At 50.7% G+C, this 19,065-nt stretch overlaps 1 protein-coding gene across 18 annotated transcripts in view; it reads right to left on the reverse strand.

The window, feature by feature from the left end:
- The window catches only part of NCAM1 (neural cell adhesion molecule 1), a 297,790-nt gene that overhangs the window by 56,663 nt on the left and 222,062 nt on the right, over positions 1-19,065 (reverse strand). For all 18 annotated transcript variants that reach the window (XM_046014764.1, XM_046014762.1, XM_046014766.1 and 15 more), the window contains exons 2-7: positions 9,698-9,772; positions 7,783-8,001; positions 6,607-6,750; positions 6,063-6,200; positions 4,764-4,881; positions 4,193-4,359 (exon numbers count right to left, since the gene is read on the reverse strand). In XM_046014764.1, coding sequence (XP_045870720.1) covers positions 4,193-4,359; positions 4,764-4,881; positions 6,063-6,200; positions 6,607-6,750; positions 7,783-8,001; positions 9,698-9,772 — 861 coding nt within the window. The remainder of the gene's footprint in view (positions 1-4,192; positions 4,360-4,763; positions 4,882-6,062; positions 6,201-6,606; positions 6,751-7,782; positions 8,002-9,697; positions 9,773-19,065) is intronic.

Raw genomic sequence — 19,065 nt, forward strand, 5'->3', positions numbered from 1 at the left:
AGGCCACTAGTGAACCCGCCTCAGCCCGCAGCAGCATGAGACCTCATGAGCATTTGTGTGAGCGTAACAGGAATACGCAGAGACACAAATACTTTTCAGAAGAGCCCATGGGGGAGAAGAGCAATGGAAATTCACTGCCAAATTTAAAGAAAGGTAGGACGTGGGGCACCTGGGTGGCTCAGTGTGTTAAAGCCTCTGCCTTCAGCTCAGGTCATGGTCCCAGGGTCCTGGGATCGAGCCCCACATCGGGCTCTCTGTTCAGCAGGGAGCCTGCTTCCTCCTCTCTCTCTGCCTGCCTCTCTGCCTACTTGTGATCTCTCTCTGTCAAATAAGTAAATAAATAAAGTATTTAAAAAAAAATTAAAAAAAAAGAAAGGTAGGACGTAACTACTTAGTAAAAAGAGCTTCTGGCTGATAACTAGGGCAATGCATGCTAGAACATGCCCCTTTCTTAGGGAAAAGTGATGTCGGTGAGGTGCAATTATGGCAGTCTCTAATTCAGATGTGCCCGTACTGACTAATTGCCTCCCCGTCTTGAATCACAGGAGTTCTGAGCCCTGGTTTTACAATCCAAGCTACTGGTTTCTGTGTGTTTCTGCCTCACTGCTGCCAACTCGGCCTCTAGGGGGGAAACTGCCTCACTTCCCCCCTAGCGCTGGGCCCAGCAGCAAACCAAGGGGAAGGGGCAGGAGGCACCCCTCCCCACCGCGTGTCCTGGCCTTACTACCAATCTCCTAAACCAAGGGAGGCCAGAGGAGTAGGGAGAGGAGGTTAAGAACATGAAATGGACAGGAAAACAGTGTGTAGGTGAGGAAGCTTCCCAGGAGGCTGTGTGAACTCCTCCCGAAGCTCACAGAGGGGCTCGCATTCTGGATGGGGGCTGGAGTCCTTGGGGTCTGTGCTTTACTTACTTGTCTCTGCGAGTCCGGCCACCTCTCTTCTATTTGTTTTTCTGGATGGCATCTATTCTCCCAGCTGCGGTCTTGGGGAAGAAACTGTGTGTGTGTGGGCGGGGGGTACAGGAGGGGATGCCTGGTGAGGAAGGGGGTGGAAGGACAAAGCCGGCCTTGCCACAGTTCCTGCATGCGGGATTCACTTCCTGCCTCCGGGATTCACTACCTGCCTTGTTAGCTCCGCCCCTACACCTGATCCCACTCTCCACTGGCCGCAGGTGGCTCCTGACTCAGTACCCACGCCTCCTTTGTGGGGCAGCCACCAGCACCAGAGAGGCCTGCAGGACAATCCAAGACTTGTTCCTGACCAGCCAGTGAGAACGGCGTGTACCTCTGCAGACAAACGGTGCGATCCACGGTGGCACAGGGAGGGCGCAGGGAGGGCACGCTACCTTCAGCATTCCCAGTCATCCCACAGACGTCGTCTGTGTTAAGTGGAGCTTCATGGGGTGGTGACCTCCCTTTGCTAGCTCAGGGAAAGGGACTTCCAAGCCAGCTGCCTGGGGTGGAGCCTTGGTTCCCGGGGTAGGCCACTCAGTTCTCTGGGCTCAGTTTCCTCACTTGTGACAGAAGGACAAGGATGAACTCTACCACACAGCCTTGTGCTGCAGATTACAAGTCAGTTACACACAGGACTTCAGGTGGTGCTTGACACATTATAAGTGCTCACTTCCTGTTGGGTATTATTATCACTTTATGGTGCTAATGCCTGAGAATTTCCTAAGACAAGGGACAGCTACCCATTTCTAGACTCACGTCCTTACCATCTGCCTGTGCTTCATTCACATAAAACAAACGGCTCTGCTTTCCCTTGGGCAAATTCTAGCACCTACAATTTGCCAGACACTGTCCTCGTAGCTGGGGGTACACAGTCCCCTTCTGCAAGGAACTCACATTCAGTGTGGCACGCAACCTTCCTGCCTCCGTGTCTGTGCCTGGGTGGCCTGGGGTCCTCGCCCGTGGCCACCCTTCTTCACCTGGGAAGCCCTGCTTGGGAAACAGCACATGGTTTGTGAAGACCTCGCTGCCTTCTGTCTCTCATGACCACAGGTCTTCTTTTCCTCTAAAACATGGTCCCCTTTGCCATTCCAAAGTCCTTACAATGGGCTGTCATTAAAAATTTCAGCATCCATCATCCCTCGGCCCCCGGACGAGGACAGAGCACGTGTTACTCATCCTCATCACTCTGACAATGGCTAGGCCCACACAGGCACTCAAACATAGCCAGCAGACACTCCCTATTATCATTTATACACTTCTACGTTCCTCTCCCTCCCCATGTTTCTCAGAGTTAAATGACCACATCGTACTCATATCTCAGATGCCCCTCGGTCCAGCAACGCGGCTGCTTCATCAGTATCTGTTCAACGAAGGACTTCGTTAACAATGCACCTGTCTTTACAATGTGGGAGAAGCCGAAACCTGAGGGAGTGGGGAAGAGAACTAGGTAAAGAACTGTCAAGAACATTTCCCAAGGCAGGGACGTGTGGTGGCTCAGTCAGTTAAATGTCTGCCTTCAGCTCAGGTCATGATACGGGGGTCCTGGGCTTGAGTCCCGCATCAGATTCCATGCTCAGCAGGGAGCCTGCTTCTTCCTCTCCCTCTCCCTGCTTGTGCTCGCTCTCTGACAAATAAATAAAATCTTAAAAAAAAAAAAAAAGAATATTTTCCAAGGCCGTCAGCTTTCACTCTCCAGTATACCCAGTTGCTATGAACAGAACTGATAACCTGTTTCTAAACCCAATTGCCATCAACAGAGAAGTAAGGTTTATCTATGATGAGCAGGTCCAGCTGCTCACGTGCACCGGATCTGTCAGAGGCTACGACCAGACCCAACAAGCAGGTCCCGGAGGGTTCCCCAGGCGCACACTGTAGGGACCTGGGAACCATGGGAACCAGAGCTGCCCTCCGGTGCTTGGCGGCACCATCTACACTGAACCCGCTTCCCTTTTTTTTGTTTTGTTTTGTTTTGAATGAGAAACAGAGAGTGAGAGAGAAGTGGGAAGGAGCAGAGGGAGAAGGACAGAGAGAATCCTAAGCAGACTCCATGCTCAACTCGGAGCCTCATGAGGGGCTTGATCTCATGACCCTGAGATCATGACCTGAGCCGAAATCGAGAGTCGGCTGCTTAACTGATTGAGCCGCCCAGGCACCCCATGTCTTTTTAAAAAACATGAGCAGGAAGTGTTGAAAGCCAATAGGTTAAGCATTTCTTTGCCACGAATTCTCTTTTCAAGGTCAGGTCAAGATGCATTTCAGTTCCAAATGAATGGAAGTTAACTCAGTTTATCAAGATGGAGTGAGCAGACACGAGGGGCTCTTCTCATGGCTTTGACGGCGCCGTTTCACACGGGCCACGGAAAGAAGCAAGGGACACGCAGGCAGTCAGCCAGTTGGTCCCTAATGTTTACCACGGCCTTCCCGAGGGCGGCACTGGTTGGAGCAGCAGAGATAAAGCAGGAAAGAGACAGAAAAGCCAGCAATTCACTATCCCGGGGTTTACCCGCTTCCTGGAGGTGGGAGACTACAATCCCCAGGGCAAATATGGAAATGAGGCCAGGTCCAGTAGGACAGGTGTGGTGAAGAAGGTACAGTCAGATCCATAGAAGTGGTCAGTGGGGGTGGCTGGTGCATTCGCCAGGGCAGTGCAGGAAGGAGTCATAGAGAAGGCGGGTTGAGGTGAGAGGTGAATGGTGCAGAAGGCAGCTCAGAGCAGATGTGGGGGAACAACACTCCGAGCAGGAGAGGTATCGAGTGCAATGTCCCGAAGGCAAGAAAGCAGCTCAGTATTATCTGAGCCACAGAACAAGGCCTGAGAGGTTGGAGAGTTTTCGGTGTGGAGCCAAGTGTAGGAAAGACAAGGCTGGAAAGGAAGGCTGGGGCTAGCTCGGGTTAGGTCTCGCAGGCCAGGACGGGCCATCTGATTCTATTCTGGTTGCAACGGGAAGCCACGGGAGGATTTTAAACAGAGGATGGTGCTTGATCATTCCGGCTACTGTGAGGCAGGCCTGAAGGGGACCACATGGTGGGGGGCGGACTAGATGGGGGGCTGGGAGGCTGTCACTGACCAAGAGAGGAGGCAGATAACGTGGACTCGGGTTTAGGGGGTGGAACTGGCAAATGTGGTTGCGGCTGGGACAAATTCCAAGGCAGAGAGAATGGGGTCTTGCTGCTGGACCGAGCGTGTGGGGTAAGAGGAACTGTGGCAGAACAACGACCTTGACCTCCACCGTCCTTACCGAAGACTTTGAGGTGGATGGACGCGTCCTGCTCTCCGGCCTTATTCTCAGCGATGCACACGTACTCCGCCTCGTCGCTCTTGTCCACCTTCCTGATGGTCAGCTCGGAACTGTCATCGCTGAAGATGTACTTCTCGTCTTCCTCATTCTCTATCTGTTCCCCATCCCTACATGGTGCAGAAAAGCCAGTTGCTGTGATTTTGGCCACGGAAGTACGAGCTTTATTTTTAAGCGGTCTCCACGGAACGCAGACGGAGCCCACGGAAGGACTCGGTCTTCACACAAAGTCAACACCCCAAACTCTACTACACACACACCTTTGCTTCCTCTGCCTAAACCTCTGTTTAGTTAAGCCCTCTCCCAGGGCCTACAGACCTCCCAAAGAGGGCCTCCCAGCCCACGCCCTCTGGCTCTGCCCCCTTGGAAGGGATCGAGTGCTTACAGAACGGAATCCGTGCTACACCTGCGGCTGATCCCAGCTGCCCACACCCGTGCCACGGACACACCGACACGGAGCTCCAGGCTCCCTTCTCCACGAGCCCACGATAAAAGGCACAAGCCAGGTTCTTACTTTGTCCAGCTCATGGTGGGCTCTGGGAAGCCTTTGGCGTCACACACCAGGGTGACGGACTGGCTGAGGTTGGCGGTGGCATTCACGATGCTCTGCCTGGCCTGGACGGTGGGTGGCACTGAAGGAAAGAAGAGCTGTCAGGGGGGTTGTGAAAATCTGGAGGAACCCAGGGGCCTGGAGAAGAGGCACATCCAGGGGACCTTAGGTCGGAGGGTCACGGCCTAGAGGTCAAGAGCTCTGGGCAGCCGCAGAGTTCGTATGAGGGATCTAAACTCTGACGTGTCCTAGAAAATGATTCCAAACTGAGTAAGTCATCCACAAACATGCGTCAGTGGCTTTCGACAATACAAGATATCGTTACATGTAATATATAATATTGGTTTTTAATAAAATAGCTTTAAAAGCTACATTAATAGGTCTTATTCCTTTTAAAACAGGATTCAACTCATTTAAAACAGGATTCAACTCATAGCAGCTACATATCATGATGTGTTTTCTCAGTCGATCATATCAACCTTCTAGCTACCACGGGAAGTGGAACTTGACGCTTTTTGGACAAAAGGGGGCTCTGGATTCTGGAGAAAGTTGAAAATGCCTGTTCTCAGTGCTTAGATGGTTAATACCAATTGGAAATGGTTAGATGTCACCAGCTCACCAAGTGACATTTCTCTGGCACTGTCATAAACAGCCCTGTGCACAAACAGTTTTTACCAAAGGAATGAGAGGGGGAGAATTTGGCAAAAAACATGTATCAAAAGCCAAAAACAATTCAACCCTCATTTACTTATTTTCTTGGTACTGACATTATAATTTCCTGTAAACATCTTGTAAATGTCAGATCGATTCCACGGGTGTTGTTTATTTGACACACTGCAGATTAAGATTAATAAGCCTGTGGCCCATGATTCTGACTATTCTGAGGACTGAATTGATAATAATATTTCCTTTGAACGTTGAACCAAGGGACTAACCCCACAATCATGGCAACGTCAAGGACAATGAAGGATGAATAAGGATTTATTAGACAGCATGGGGTAAGTTTCCAGTGTTGTAAGACAATGAAGGACATTCAAGAATGGCGCTAGAAGTCCCCCGGGTTAAGGGAGACCCAAAAGGCAAGTGTATTCAGAAGAAAACAAAACAAGCCAGAGGCTATCCCAGGAGGGACGATTCACTTGAGACGGATGCGTGAGTCGGGACGGGATTTATTTAACAAACCGAAGAGGAAGTTACGGAGCGGGATTTGGGGGTGACCAGGCGGTACTGATGGGGAGAGCAGGAAGAACGGGATCTCCTCACCGTTCACAATGACCTGAATGTCCTTGAAGTTGATCTCCCCCCGTGCCAGGATCCTGCCCTCGCAGCGATAAGTGCCCTCATCGGTTTTCTTGATGTCCCGGATCTGCAGGTAGTTGTTGGACAGGACTATGAATCGGACTAGAAGAGACAAGAGGCAGGTTCATCCAAGGGTCAGTCAGAGAACTCTGGAATTTGCAGGAAGGTTGCAGGGCCCTTCTTCCTCTTCCCTAGCGACAATCTAGGGCTAGGGGTATGGTGTGGAGGGGGGCAGTAGCTTTACGCGGACATCAGGACATGTGGCCTGGCACTGACAACCAAGAGCAGAAGTCTACAGGAAATCTGTCTTTTTCTTTGGAGACAAGGTCAAGCGCCTGAATGTGCAAGCTCGGGACATGCACGCATTCGGGACCTGGAAGGCACACGGGGCTGTGGGACACCGGGATCTGAAGCTGGGTTGGAATGCCTCAGAGGCTGGCTGAGGTGGAAACCCTAGGGGACCCAGGGCTTGGGTGGAAGGGCAGCCGCCAGGGAACTCGGGCCTCACCGTCTTTCGTCAGGACGACATCTCGGCCTTTGTGTTTCCAGATGATGGTCGGAGGGAGGGAGCTGACCACATCACACACGATCACGGCATCTTCCCCCTCCCTGAACTCTTGCGGGGTGGGTGCATTCTTGAACATGAGCTTCTCTGGAAAATGAGCGAGAGAAGAGTGAGGGAACACAGCAGCTTCCCCTTACCGATCCCTTATCGCTACAGCCGTACTGCTCGGACTCCAGCTGTAGGCAGCTCTCAGTCCAAATTCACGGTGGCCCAAGAGAGGGTCCCGCCCCATCCTCAGCCAAGATGCCAGGCAAAGCAGCTGGTGTAAGCAGGGGAATGTGGCATCGATGTTGGGCAGTCAGTGGCTATTCACGGAGTGCTAAAGTTATTGTACTTTGTGCGGAAAGGGTCTATGGAGGTCAAGGAGTCTGTCGACCAAGGGTCCCTTGCCATGTGGGACGATGCCAAGGGAGCCCAAAGCCAGGTGGAATGGACTGGCACGACACCTCGTCTACCATGATTGGTCATCAGTCCTTTCTCCGTCTCCCGCCTGTCTGACACCCCAAACCCATCTTTCCGAGAGCAGAGAACATTATGAAGAACACAAGGGAGGAAAGGCAGGCTTAATGGGAGTAAATACTGTGGCAATCAATACTGTTCCATTAGCTGTCACCCACCATTACACTGGCCAACGAGACAGAGGCACCATAACAAGGTAACGAGACACCACCTCCAGACCGGGTTTCACTGACAAGCGGAACCACCTGCTCTGAGTGGCCCAGAGTGTTCAGAAACCCCACAGCCCACCGAGCCTTTGGACTCCATCAGCAGCAGGGGAGAGTGAAATAAGAGGGGAAACTTGAATGTTACGATAGTCAGCTAGTGCCTGGAGAAGGGAAGGGGAACCCTTAGCAGCCCTCTGGGAACTGTGTAATTTGAATTTAGAGAACGGAGGCCAGAGGGAGGTAGCTGGGATCCGCGTGAACTGGGGCTGTGAGTTCTGAGCTGGCTCAGGATCATTTAAGAACATGCTGGAGCTCTCAGCGCAGTTCAGAAAAGACTCGGGGAATGGAAAGGAGGAAGGCCTCAGGGGGCCCTCGGCTGGCATCCCCTCTGCCTGCATCTTCCTGGCCAAAGGAGAGGACTGGCAATACGGAATGAGATGGGGGCGGCTCTTACGGAAGATCTTCACGTTGACCGTGGCCTCTGACTCGCTGCCATCCTCGCCGGTGACCACACACTTGTAAATGCCGGCGTCGTCAATGTTGGCGTTGTAGATGGTGAGCGTGGAGGAGGAGTCGTCGTTCCACACCACGGAGATCCGCTGCTGGTTCGGGGTGAGCTTCTCTCCGTTGGGGGAGAACCAGGAGATGTCTTTGTCTTTGGCATCTCCTGCCACTGAAGAGGAAGAGAGTATTTTCAAACTGTGGGAGTTAAAAGATGACGTGCCCTCCAGGGTGACCGAGGGTACTCAGCAAGAGCCAGGGAACAAGAGGTCAGGGGGCTCGATGACCCCGCAGGGAGACCATTCATGTGGAGGACGTGATACCGCCTTCCCCTGGCTTCTGTGCTTCGTCGTGACACACACACCACGACTCAGGGTGCCTGCAAAGAACTCGACGACCCTCCTGTGAGTACGCCTCTCCTTGGTGAGGGAAGAGAGGTATTTGCTGAGGACCTACTGTGTGCCGGCTTCTAAGTGAGGAGCTCCAGCCTCCCAGAAGATGGAGCAGATGGGATTCAGGTCTAGGATCTGAGCTTAAGGGCCTGGTGAGTCTGTGCCAACTAATCAGCTTGTTCTTGAGGGCTCAGACTGTGGTCTCCAGAGTGGAGGAGGGGACACCAGCTCGTCTAGGAGTGTGGATTCCAACCCGTTTCATTCTAGCGTCTGGCCTGCCAAAACTGGCACGACTGTCATTTCAGCACCCACCCCCCTCTCAGACAGACACACCCGTCTTCGTCAATCCTGCAAGGAAGACGGCCCGAATCACCCATGTGTCCTCTCCCCGGGCACCGAGGAGAGGCGGGTGCTGCTGCGTGGCCGTCTCAGACCCTGTGCGGGAACGAGGGCTCCGGGCTCTCTCTGCACGGCGCCCTTCCCCAAGCCACACCACCCAGCCCTGCACAGATGCTTAGTATGGAAATGAAGCCGTCTTCCTTTCAGGGCCCATCATGTTTTCAATAAATATCGCTATTTGCAAGATGTGCTGTGGGCTCCACGGCTGCATCTCCAGATCATTTAAATTGCTGTAATGAAGGGCAAAACTGGAGTGAACACATCCGGCGGCCACCAGGCGCCTCGTCCAACGCAAATCATGTTCGCATTTAAAGGCCCCTCCCTGCCAAAAGCTGCTCGCTAAATGTCACGGTTTACACCTAGCTCAGCGCAACGGCCTTGCTTCTTCCACGATCCGAATCCCAGTCCTGTCACAGACGGGGAATCCAAAGCCTAACCCGAAGCTTTTCCTCCATGGGATGTTTCCTGATGATTTCTGAGCTGTGGAAACGGGGCACATTTTCTAAACAAAGAACAAGGACTCCGGATCCGACAAAGCCCGGGCTCCAGTGCGGGGACCACAGGACAGAATATGGTTATTCACAACAGACGTGGAAAACCCGGGACCCACATCCTCACGGCACAAGAGACACCAGTGTGCAATTTCCTTTCAGGCAAGTTTCAGACTTTTCTGGATTTTCGTGTCCTGGGAGATTATAAGACATAAGCCTTACGCTGACCCCCTGATGCACGGTTTCCGAGGCAACATGGTTCTCCCGCGTCAGGCAGAGGACTCCGGCTGGATACAGGGCAGGGAATCTGGGGTGATTCGCTATTTTGGGAACTGTACTGACTTTCCTCAGGAAATCCCTAGCCCTCCTCCGCCACCATGCAGAAGCCCAGAGGACATTTCTCTGTGTCATGGAAGCCCTTCCTGAAGGGAAGGAAGAGGGCCTGAGAGCTTCCCTGGCCCTCTGGCCACACCATCAACCCTCCAACAGGGCAGCTCCGGGCGGGACCGGCTACACACACACGGGCCACAGGCTGCTGCTGGGTTCACTGTCTTTCCTTAAATGCAGTGGGGCTCGGGGCACTCGCCTTGGCATAAGAAGAATTTGGATTCTCCAACGCTGATTTCTCCTTGGCTGGGGACGATATCCACCTGCAGAGAAACTGAAAAAGACAAAGTCCAGCTGAAACACACATCAGGATTTTTGAGACGGGAACCCAGAGCTTTCATTCAAAAACAGGGTCTCCCTGCTTGCATTAAGAAAGAGTGAAGGGAGGATGTGGTCTGGGTTGAGAGCTTGTCACCAAAGAATCTACAGTTCCTGTGCCAAAGCCAGGAATGGACATGTCCGGCTCCTTCCCTGTGGAACAGCGAGCCCCTATCAGACAGCGCAGGGGCCCCTGGGAGATTTGGGGCGACACCCCCACCACATGCTTCTGACCTCTTGAGTAGGCCACGGTCCTGCTCTGAACAGAAGCACTTCGGGGATTCAGAGAAATAACAGATCAGTTACTTCTGGAAATCAGCCTGAAGTGTCCCCACGGCTGTGTGACAAGGAGGCCTGCCACTCCCGACCTCTCCAGTTCGCCATGTCACCGTGCATGACTACGGAGGAGGAGTCACCATGGTGACCCAGACGGCTCTGGAAGCAGGGGATGCCTATCGCTCAGCCCGCCGGGTGACTAGGGGACCCACACCCCCTTTCCCCAAGAGGAGATGGTGCACAGCCTCGTCACTGCAGTCAGTCAGGTGCCCTCCCGGAAGGCTGTAGTCTGTGCCTGAGGAGCTCCCTGTATCCACCTGCGCTGGATTTTCCTTTGACGACCCCCGTGCTCTGTCATCCCTCTCCACCGATAAGACAGAACACACCGCCCGGCATCCCACAGACCGCCGGATTCGTCCTGTTCCTCATGTATCTGCTCGGAGCAGATAACTGTTCCTCATGAAAATATAGTTTTAGGGCAGGGGGATAAAACTGCTTTTATCCATTTGGATTCAACTTCCTTCTGCCTCCCGTCCTCTTAGGGAAAGTAAATGTGAAAGCTAAAAGCTAACGGACATTTGGTTGGACGCATGTCGCCTCTTCAAGCGGACACGGAGGAGGGCCGGGACCAACAGGCCGGGTAAGAGAGACTCAGTGAGCCCTTCCTTCCAGCGGCCATTTTCTCTGCGCCGCAGAACCGGGCTGCTGGTTGCCATGGAGACGGCCTCGCAGGCGGAGCTGCTGCGGGTCTCAGTCTGAGCTCTGTGATGAAGGGGCCACGGGGCACTCAGCAGAGCAGACGGATCAAAGGGCCTGCGGGGGACTGGCCAGGGGAGCGTGGGGAGCACGAGAAACACCGGGCCACTGGAAGCGAGACCCTGCTCGTCACCAACGACAAGGCAGACCCCGGAGAAGCTGCAGAGGCAGGGGAGAGGTGGGTGGGCTGGTGGAGAAAGGGCTGAGAAGGGAAGGAGGGAGGCCACAGGGTGAGGAATCGCAGTGTTCGGAGACGGGGGATGCTGAGTGCTCCCCCGTGAGAACGAGAGGGGAGGCTGGACTCCGACCTCCCAGGGCTGGTTTGGAAGGAACACCGTAGTGATGCGGGGGCAGCCAGCCACTTGCTCACTGGGTTTACTGCCGATGACTCACCCGGGGCCCTGGACTGTACCCTCAGAGAGCAGCGAAAGGGCATTCCCTACCATTCCCGAAATGCTAGACAACGCACAGAGCTGAGAGGGCATCTCACAATGGCGTCCCTAGCTGTGGAGCTTCTATCGTCTCCTCTGGCCAGAGCTAGGTGCGCTCAGCTCCAAATCGAGGGAGTCGGAGGAGTCTCAACCAGCATCATGTTCCACTTGCTGCTTTCCCCCACGAGAAAGCCAGAGAAAGTGCCTTTGCTAAGGTCACCTTTGTTTAGGGCCAGGGTGGTGGTGGCCGTACAGCCCATGCCCCCCGGCTCCTGGGGACACCTTCTTTCCATTACGACGCTGCCTCTCTGAGTAGAGGATAAAAAGTTTCCATTCATTCGGTTTAACGAACAATCTGGAGAACACGAGGCAGGCCGCTCGGGTTCACCATCCCCTAACAGAACAGAGCAAGCCCAGAGCTGCTAAGGCTGTTTGCATTCCGGGGCACGGGGCCTGACGGAGAGGGCTGCAGGCCAGCGCCATCCATCGTAAGGCCAACCAAGGCCTTTCCACTCTGTCCGCGGCTCACATTCCACAGAACGATGGGCCCATGAAAGCCCCGGAGCCGTGCCTGTGCCATCCGTCACCTAAGTAATGGTCCTTTCTGGAGTTTACTGGGGCATTCTTCAGAGAATTCAAGGCATATTTCTGCCGGAAAGGTTCACGGGCCCATATGCCGAGCATCAGCCGCCAGCTCCGACATATGGATCCTGTTATTCTCACAGAGCCCTTACTGCTTCGAGAAGGATATTCTTATCCCAAGTGAAAAAACAGCCTTCATCTTTTCAGCTCTTTTCAAACGGAACATGACTCTCCGGGGGCCAGAGAACACGGCGAGGCTCAAGAGTTTCATACCCAAATGTGGCCCGTCTCCTCCTCTGGGCCACGGAGAGCAATCAGAAACAAGAGTTTCAAAGGAATTCCCGGCTTTAGCAGAGCCCACGCATACATTCATCATCACAGAAGTTTTTTAAAGAAGACATGTCCATGTAGACTCCCGGCACACATGGAAAAGGTAGTGTGATTCCTCCTGCAAAGCAGCAGAGTCAAAGCTGGGCCAGAGGAACCCCAGACTCTCTGAAAGTCAACGCTTGGATGTATTTTCCACTGAATCACAGTGGCTGATGACCCTTGCTCAAACACACAACCTTGAATTATTAGGTTTAAAAACGGTACGTGGAAATCCAGCTCCACTCTCCAAGCCTGTTCCCTCTGCTTCGTGGTGCCCCATCCTCCTTACTCTATTAGGACTTTCATTGTTTGCAATAAAAATTCCTCTTGCAACTTTTGCCTTTCTCCGGTTGCACATATAAGTGAAAATTCCTCACCAGGCAAAACTCCTACTTTTAAAGACACCTAGGACAACCCTTCTCCCTGAAAAAGTATTTCAACCCTTGCTTTGCACAAAGGCTCTGCAAAAATGCCATGCGTTACCCTATCCCCTCCTAGATGCGTCCAGAGATGCACGCTGACACGCATGGGTATCTGGACCCAAAGGGTCACCATCCCCCACGGCCAGGTCACAGGTTCCGGTTTACAAAACATACTCCATTCCTTCCTCTGATGCTTACAACAGTTCAGAGACATAGGAAGGCCTACCTGATTGTCTCCATCCTATACAAGAGAATTTTAATGCTCAGAGAAGCAAAATAACTAGCCTCGGGTGACTCAGTTAATGAGCAGTTAAGATTCAAAATCATCTGATTCTTTTTTTTTCCCCTTAATTTATTTATTTGACACACAGAGAGAATGCACAAACAGGGGGAAAGGGACAGGGAGAGGGAGAAACAGACTCCACTGAGCAGGCAGTCCAATGCTGGGCTCAATCCCAGGACCCGGGATCACAACGTGAGCCGAAGGCAGATGCCCAACAGACTGAGCCACTCAGGCGCCCCCAAATCATCCGATTCTAAGGCTCTAGTTCTTCCCTTTATACCCCACAACCACCACTGACCTTTGGCTGGCCATCTCATAGGCTCATGACGACCTAGTAGTTACCATTTGCTCTCTTTCCAATCATGGGCTAGAAGGAACAGAGTGTACAAACATCTCACAGTCAAGTTGCTCTTTCGTTTCTACCCTGGTTAATTCTAACTAGCCTCTTCGCGCACGGGTGATCATAGCATTATGACTCTGATTTCACAGACGGGGGTGGAGGCCCAGAGCCATAAGTAATGGTAATGGTGGAGTCCAGATTCCAACCCAGGCTGGATGGAGTCGGAAACTCCAGACATTTCTGCCGTACTCTTCCATCCCTTGTGAACAGACAGAAAAGGGGTTCTCTTAAGAACAGAATGGCCCCTGCCCCCGTACTCATCTGATTTAAAAAGTAAAACAAGCTTGGGGGAGATCTGTGCGTTTTCAAATGTGTTTTCTAAAAACCAATGCTATGTTCGCAAAGAGGCGAACTTAATTTAGCAAACCGTTTTAGAGGTAAATAGAAGTTTGGGCACTCGCGACTTTCTAGAGAAGCAAGAGAAATTCCTTCAGTTGCTAAAGAAAAGTGAAATCAGATTTTAGTTCATAAAACATGCTAAGGCACTTATCGGGAGAGGTGGAAATCTTACCAAAGCAAAGCAACAGGGAAAAATTATTCTGAGTTAAAGAAGGAGACCACAGATTTCACTGGAGTCAGTGACTTCTTGCTGTAGTTTGATTTTTACCGGTTTTGTTTTTCAGATTCTAATGTGTTTGACAAGGTAGGCGCTAACAGCAGAATGTAAACTCAGGTCTCTCCCATGGCTAATTGAAAATATTTTCTTGTTAAATGGTGATAAAGATGCTAATTGCTGAGGAAGACGGACGGCAGATGGGCAGCAGGCCCGGAACCGAGGTAAGGAGATGCCCTGGTCACCCATTTAAGGGTGAACAACAGAGGATTAATGTGATCGGTGACTATGCACCAGATAAGAGAATTTTCTAGAACCTATTTAATAACAGCTAAGGATTTTTGAAAAAGACATCAAAGTGTCACTATGCATATATTTTGTTAGCTATTGTTCTAGAAATGCACCTTGCATATCACCGTTCTCAAGCACTTCCATGGAGAATTGGTTTTTATTTTTCAATTATAACTGAATGCTAACTCTCTTTCATGTGACCGTACCAATGGGAGATCCAGATGTCTGGACCAGGAGTATATCAACGGAGGGGCCCCCACTTGCCTCTGGCAGTTTGCTCTCCTTATGAAGAAAGCACTTGAGAGAACACACAGGATAACTTCAGTACTAGACCAACCAAACTCAATGAAAGCAAAGCCAAAACCGGTACGGCAATACTGGCGAATGGCTGAGGCCCAGGGCTTTGGACCAGGCTGTTGAGTGTGAATCTCAGCTCTGCCACTTACTAACTGTGTGATCTCCCCATGTGTTTTAACATTTTGGTGCTTCTGTTTTCTTATCTGTAAAATGGGGACAGACGGAGGGCTGTTGGAAAGACAAAATGAATTAATATTTGTGAAGCACTTAGACTAGCATCTGGCACATAATAAACATCTTAGGCTTGCTGTGTGTTATTATTCTTAACACATCCTCATTAACAACCCTTCCCGAAGAAATTATCCTGATCACAGTTTTTGAGGGAAGCGATGTTTCTCTTTATGGTTTAAGATCGGGTAACCTTCTCGAATGATCCAGTTGGCCAGGTGGCCCAATTCCACTCTCTACACTAATTTAGGATATTCTAGTTGCTAATCCCAACTTTACTGGCAAAAAGATGACTGAATTCAATCAAAGGCAAACAATAGTAATGCAGGCGCTCTAGACAACCACTTCACCGTGGTCTGTTTTCTCATCTGTAAAATGGAAATGATGGTAAGATCGCCTTTGTGTGGCCGGACTGTCATGATAATGTCAGGAGAGAGCCCTAGTTAACAAGTCAGGGTCTGGAGTCAGAAAGGTCTGGGACTAAACCCTGGCTCGGACACCAAGTCAAACTCTGAGTTCTCAGGAGAAATCTCCGAGCCGGTTTGCCACATTTGTAAATGAACTTAACAACCCTATTTATTTAGCTCAGAGGCATGTTGAGATGATTTAGAAAAGTAATGTACGTAAAGTACCCAACACCAGCTCAGGCTCTGTTGGCTGTTTTTTACATGGCAGTACATATATGATAGCATTTGAACTCACACACACCCCCCCGAACAAACAAAATCCCCCGTAATGCTTGTAGCGAGAATAAGATAGCGGGAACCCTTTACAGACTGTTCGTAGACGTGTATTATGGTAATTGTGTGTGTTTACATCTATGTGTATATATGGTATATTCGCTCTGAGCCTAGACAAACATGTGTGTGTGTGTGTGTGTGTGTAGAATAATGCGACTCGTCAGATTGCTATTGTTGCAAAAAGCACTAGATGTAGGTAAATTTATCTCATTTTGGGAGAGAAAAACCAATACACAATTAGTAATCACAAGGAGTCTCGCCCTTACTGGACGCGTGAGTCCTGTAATTCTGGCTTGACCTACTGTGGATAGCAGCTGAGCAGAGGAAGAAAATGAGGTAGACTGTTTCACTTTCAAATATTAACCCAAAAGTTAAATGTCATTTTAAAGGAACTGTAAAATACGTGTTCTCAGATTTTTGGCTTCAGGTTCTGTATAATGTCATCACAAAGGCAGACTGTATCCTAACTGCCACTGGAAGCATCCTCATTGCTTAAAGCTGGCTTGGAGCAGCAACCGAAACCATCTAGAAGCCATGCGTAGGGCTGCGCAGTTGGGGCCCCATCTACGGAAATGCTGATTTCTAATTCCCATGTAAACCTAAACATCAGAAGTCATCTAGATAGGGTTCCCAGGCCAACTAAGTTTACAACGAAACCCTTGGGAAGCCCTCTGTGTGAAGGGGCCGGACCCCCATCATCCCCCAGGATGCCCACCAGCCTAGAGAGTGAAGGAAGCCCTTCAGAAAGCTGTGGTCTTTCCTGGTTGAGAACACCAGCACAGAGCCAATGTGTCAGAGCCCAATTCAAGACAGGAAGAGGAAGGAAGGATGAATCTTGAGGGTGATGGAAGGTTCATTCTTTATCCACTAGAATGGAGATACCAAAGCTCCCAATGTCACGATGAAGCCGTACGCCCAAGTTACAGATGTATGCAGACACTGCTACACCGAATTCACTCGAAGGAGATGCGGGGTGCCTGTAACAGACAGGTTTCTGAAGTCTTTCGTTTTAATAAAACCACCCAAACTGGGCAGTGTTTCTTACAAAACCCATACAATAAAGAGTCCCGGTGAAATTCTCTTTAGCGTCCTCTGGTCCCCTGGCTCTTCCAGAGTGATGGGGGGTGGGGGGGACGTGAATGTGGCTGTGGCATTCTTCAGCTTCCCATGGCATAGGATACTATAATAGATCTCACAACAAGGAAGACAAGTCCTGAGCGTCACTGCACAACCAAAGCCTACGAGATTAATCGGATACCCCATTACCCCGGACATTCCATCCTATGGAATTCTGGTAGCCAAACAGCAAAATCACCTGCCAGGAGCAGGGGGCTCTATTTCGTAGCATCACACATGACAGGAGCTGCTCGGAACCGGGACTAACGGGGTGCCGGCTCTGTATTCATGGGGCTGGCTCAAGTCAGAACATAGAGCCAAGGCATGTAACGGTTTCAGTTCTCTTGGCCTCCCTGAGTTCACTGGGCCACATTAGCATTTTTGTTAGGGCTGATCAAATGGTTTATGTTTATAGAAAAAAAGAAGTTGGTGGTTAGAAGCCATCACTGTGTCCCCACAAACCACCCAGCTGCTAGAAGGCTTGACAAATATCACATCACGGCGTCCTATGCTCCCGCTTAGAGGGCAAGAAGATAGACAAGTTCGTTTAATCTGCTCAGAAGTAACAGATTCATGCTGGTGCCCAGGGCCTCACTCCCACCTCCAATCCTCATCCCCAAGAAAGCGCAGTTCTTACTGGGAGCACTCAGGGGCATTCTTAATGGGTAGTCAGAAGAAATGACTCAGTGGGATACTAACCAGGCCAAGACGGACCCGAACGACTTCTACAGCACACCCACAGATCAGACACGGGGGAGAAGCCAGGCTGGCTCTGATGAGAAGATGTGTGTTTATTTTTTGTTCGCTTATTTTAGAAGGTCATAACGGAAGGAGATGTGTTGAAGAATTTACTATGTATATATATTTTTTCCTCCAAAGCAGCAAAAAGCCAAAAGTAGACTCGTAGAGTCTCAAAAGGGCCCGATTCCAGATGAGGAGTGAAACCCTTTCCAAGTGGGCATTACCCTGCTCTCATCCGGTCCACAGGGGGTGAAGGCAGGACTGTCTCACGGCATTGGGGACCACACAGCAGAAAGCATGCCTGTGTGGTCAGAGGTGGCAAACGCAGGTCTAGTTACACTGCACTTACAGACTTCTCACTCTGCCACTACGTTGGATTCAGGACTGCAGGGCTGTTAGTAACAAAGAAGGGGAGAGCCAGAGAGGACCTGACGCCTCACTGGCAGCCCCTTCCTTTTACAGATGGGAACTCAGGGGGCGGCCGCCAAGAGCTCCGGCTGCCAAGTCCGGGACCCGCAGTGTTGGCTCCACGTGCGGATTCCCATCCTGAAGCCCGTCTTCCTTCTGTGTCTTACTTCCCCTGCGTGTCCTCAGTGGTTATTTTACCTGCTCTGCCCTAGTCTCACGTCTGTCCCCAAAGAGCAGGCGTCATCAAGTAAGAGAATTGCTCTATTAAACTGTAGTTAAGGAAGCCAGACAAATGGCAGGGGCTCTGCCCATCCCGTCCGAAGCCAATTACAATGCCTGCTTACTTCCAACACCGCGGTCACTTTTTTGCAGAAGCTCAGCTTCCCTGTTTCCTTTTCAGACTGCCCTTCCTGTTGTCTGCCTTTTTTTTCAGGCCAGCCCTTTGCATGAAACTAACTTACTGGAATGCCAAGCAAGGACGCAATGGGTTTTGGAACTCAGCTGAGGTTCTCCAGATGAACAACATAAAAACCTATCAATCTGCCTCAAGAACCCAGGCCTTCTTAATGAACGGCTGCACGCTATCTAATTGTGTCCAGGACGCCCTGACAAGGTTTTCTTAGGTCCGCTCTCCCGAAAGGCTGCGTTCACAAAATGACTCACCTAACTTCCTTTCTTCCAGCTGTGAAAAGGTACTTTGATCAAAGGAGAATTGTTCCCTTCCCGCCCAACAGCTTTTGCCAACATGGCAAGAAGCTGAAATTATATGTTCTAATATTTGTCCAGCTGTTGTTTGCAGATGTTGTGTTCTTTACACCCAGAAAATAGAAATTTAGAGAACGCTTGCCTGCAACTTCATCCTGAGAATTTCAGATCCTGCCCGTGTCTTTCAAAAATGTCCTTATGTGTTCGTAGCTTTAAGCACATCTGGGCTATTGAAGATACAAAGGCTTATAATCTCTCAAACAACCAGTGCAAAGAGTTGTTAAATTTGGTTTGTCATGTGAAAAATTCACACTTTCAAACAAAGACAGATATAAATATATAGTAATTAGTATGTGCCAGTCACCTTACTAAGCACTTTATTGGATTCGTGTAAGCCTCAGAACAATCCTATGAGATAGGTACTCTTATTATCCCATGGGACAAAGAAGTTGAGGAACTGAGAGGTTAAGTCACTGGCCCAAGGTCACAAAGCCAGGAAGAGGCAGAACCAAGAACCGAACCCATGCAGATCTGGCTCCATAATCCTTAATCGTAAGCACGTGTTACTTGGGCTCAATTAAAGTCAACTTTCGTGGAAAAGGGGCGGGTTTTGTGCTGGATGAGCTAAGCATGGAAGTAAGAGAAAAATAC

The sequence above is a fragment of the Meles meles genome, chromosome 8 (genome assembly GCF_922984935.1).
Source record: "Meles meles chromosome 8, mMelMel3.1 paternal haplotype, whole genome shotgun sequence".
Classification (NCBI taxonomy): Eukaryota; Metazoa; Chordata; class Mammalia; order Carnivora; family Mustelidae; genus Meles; species Meles meles.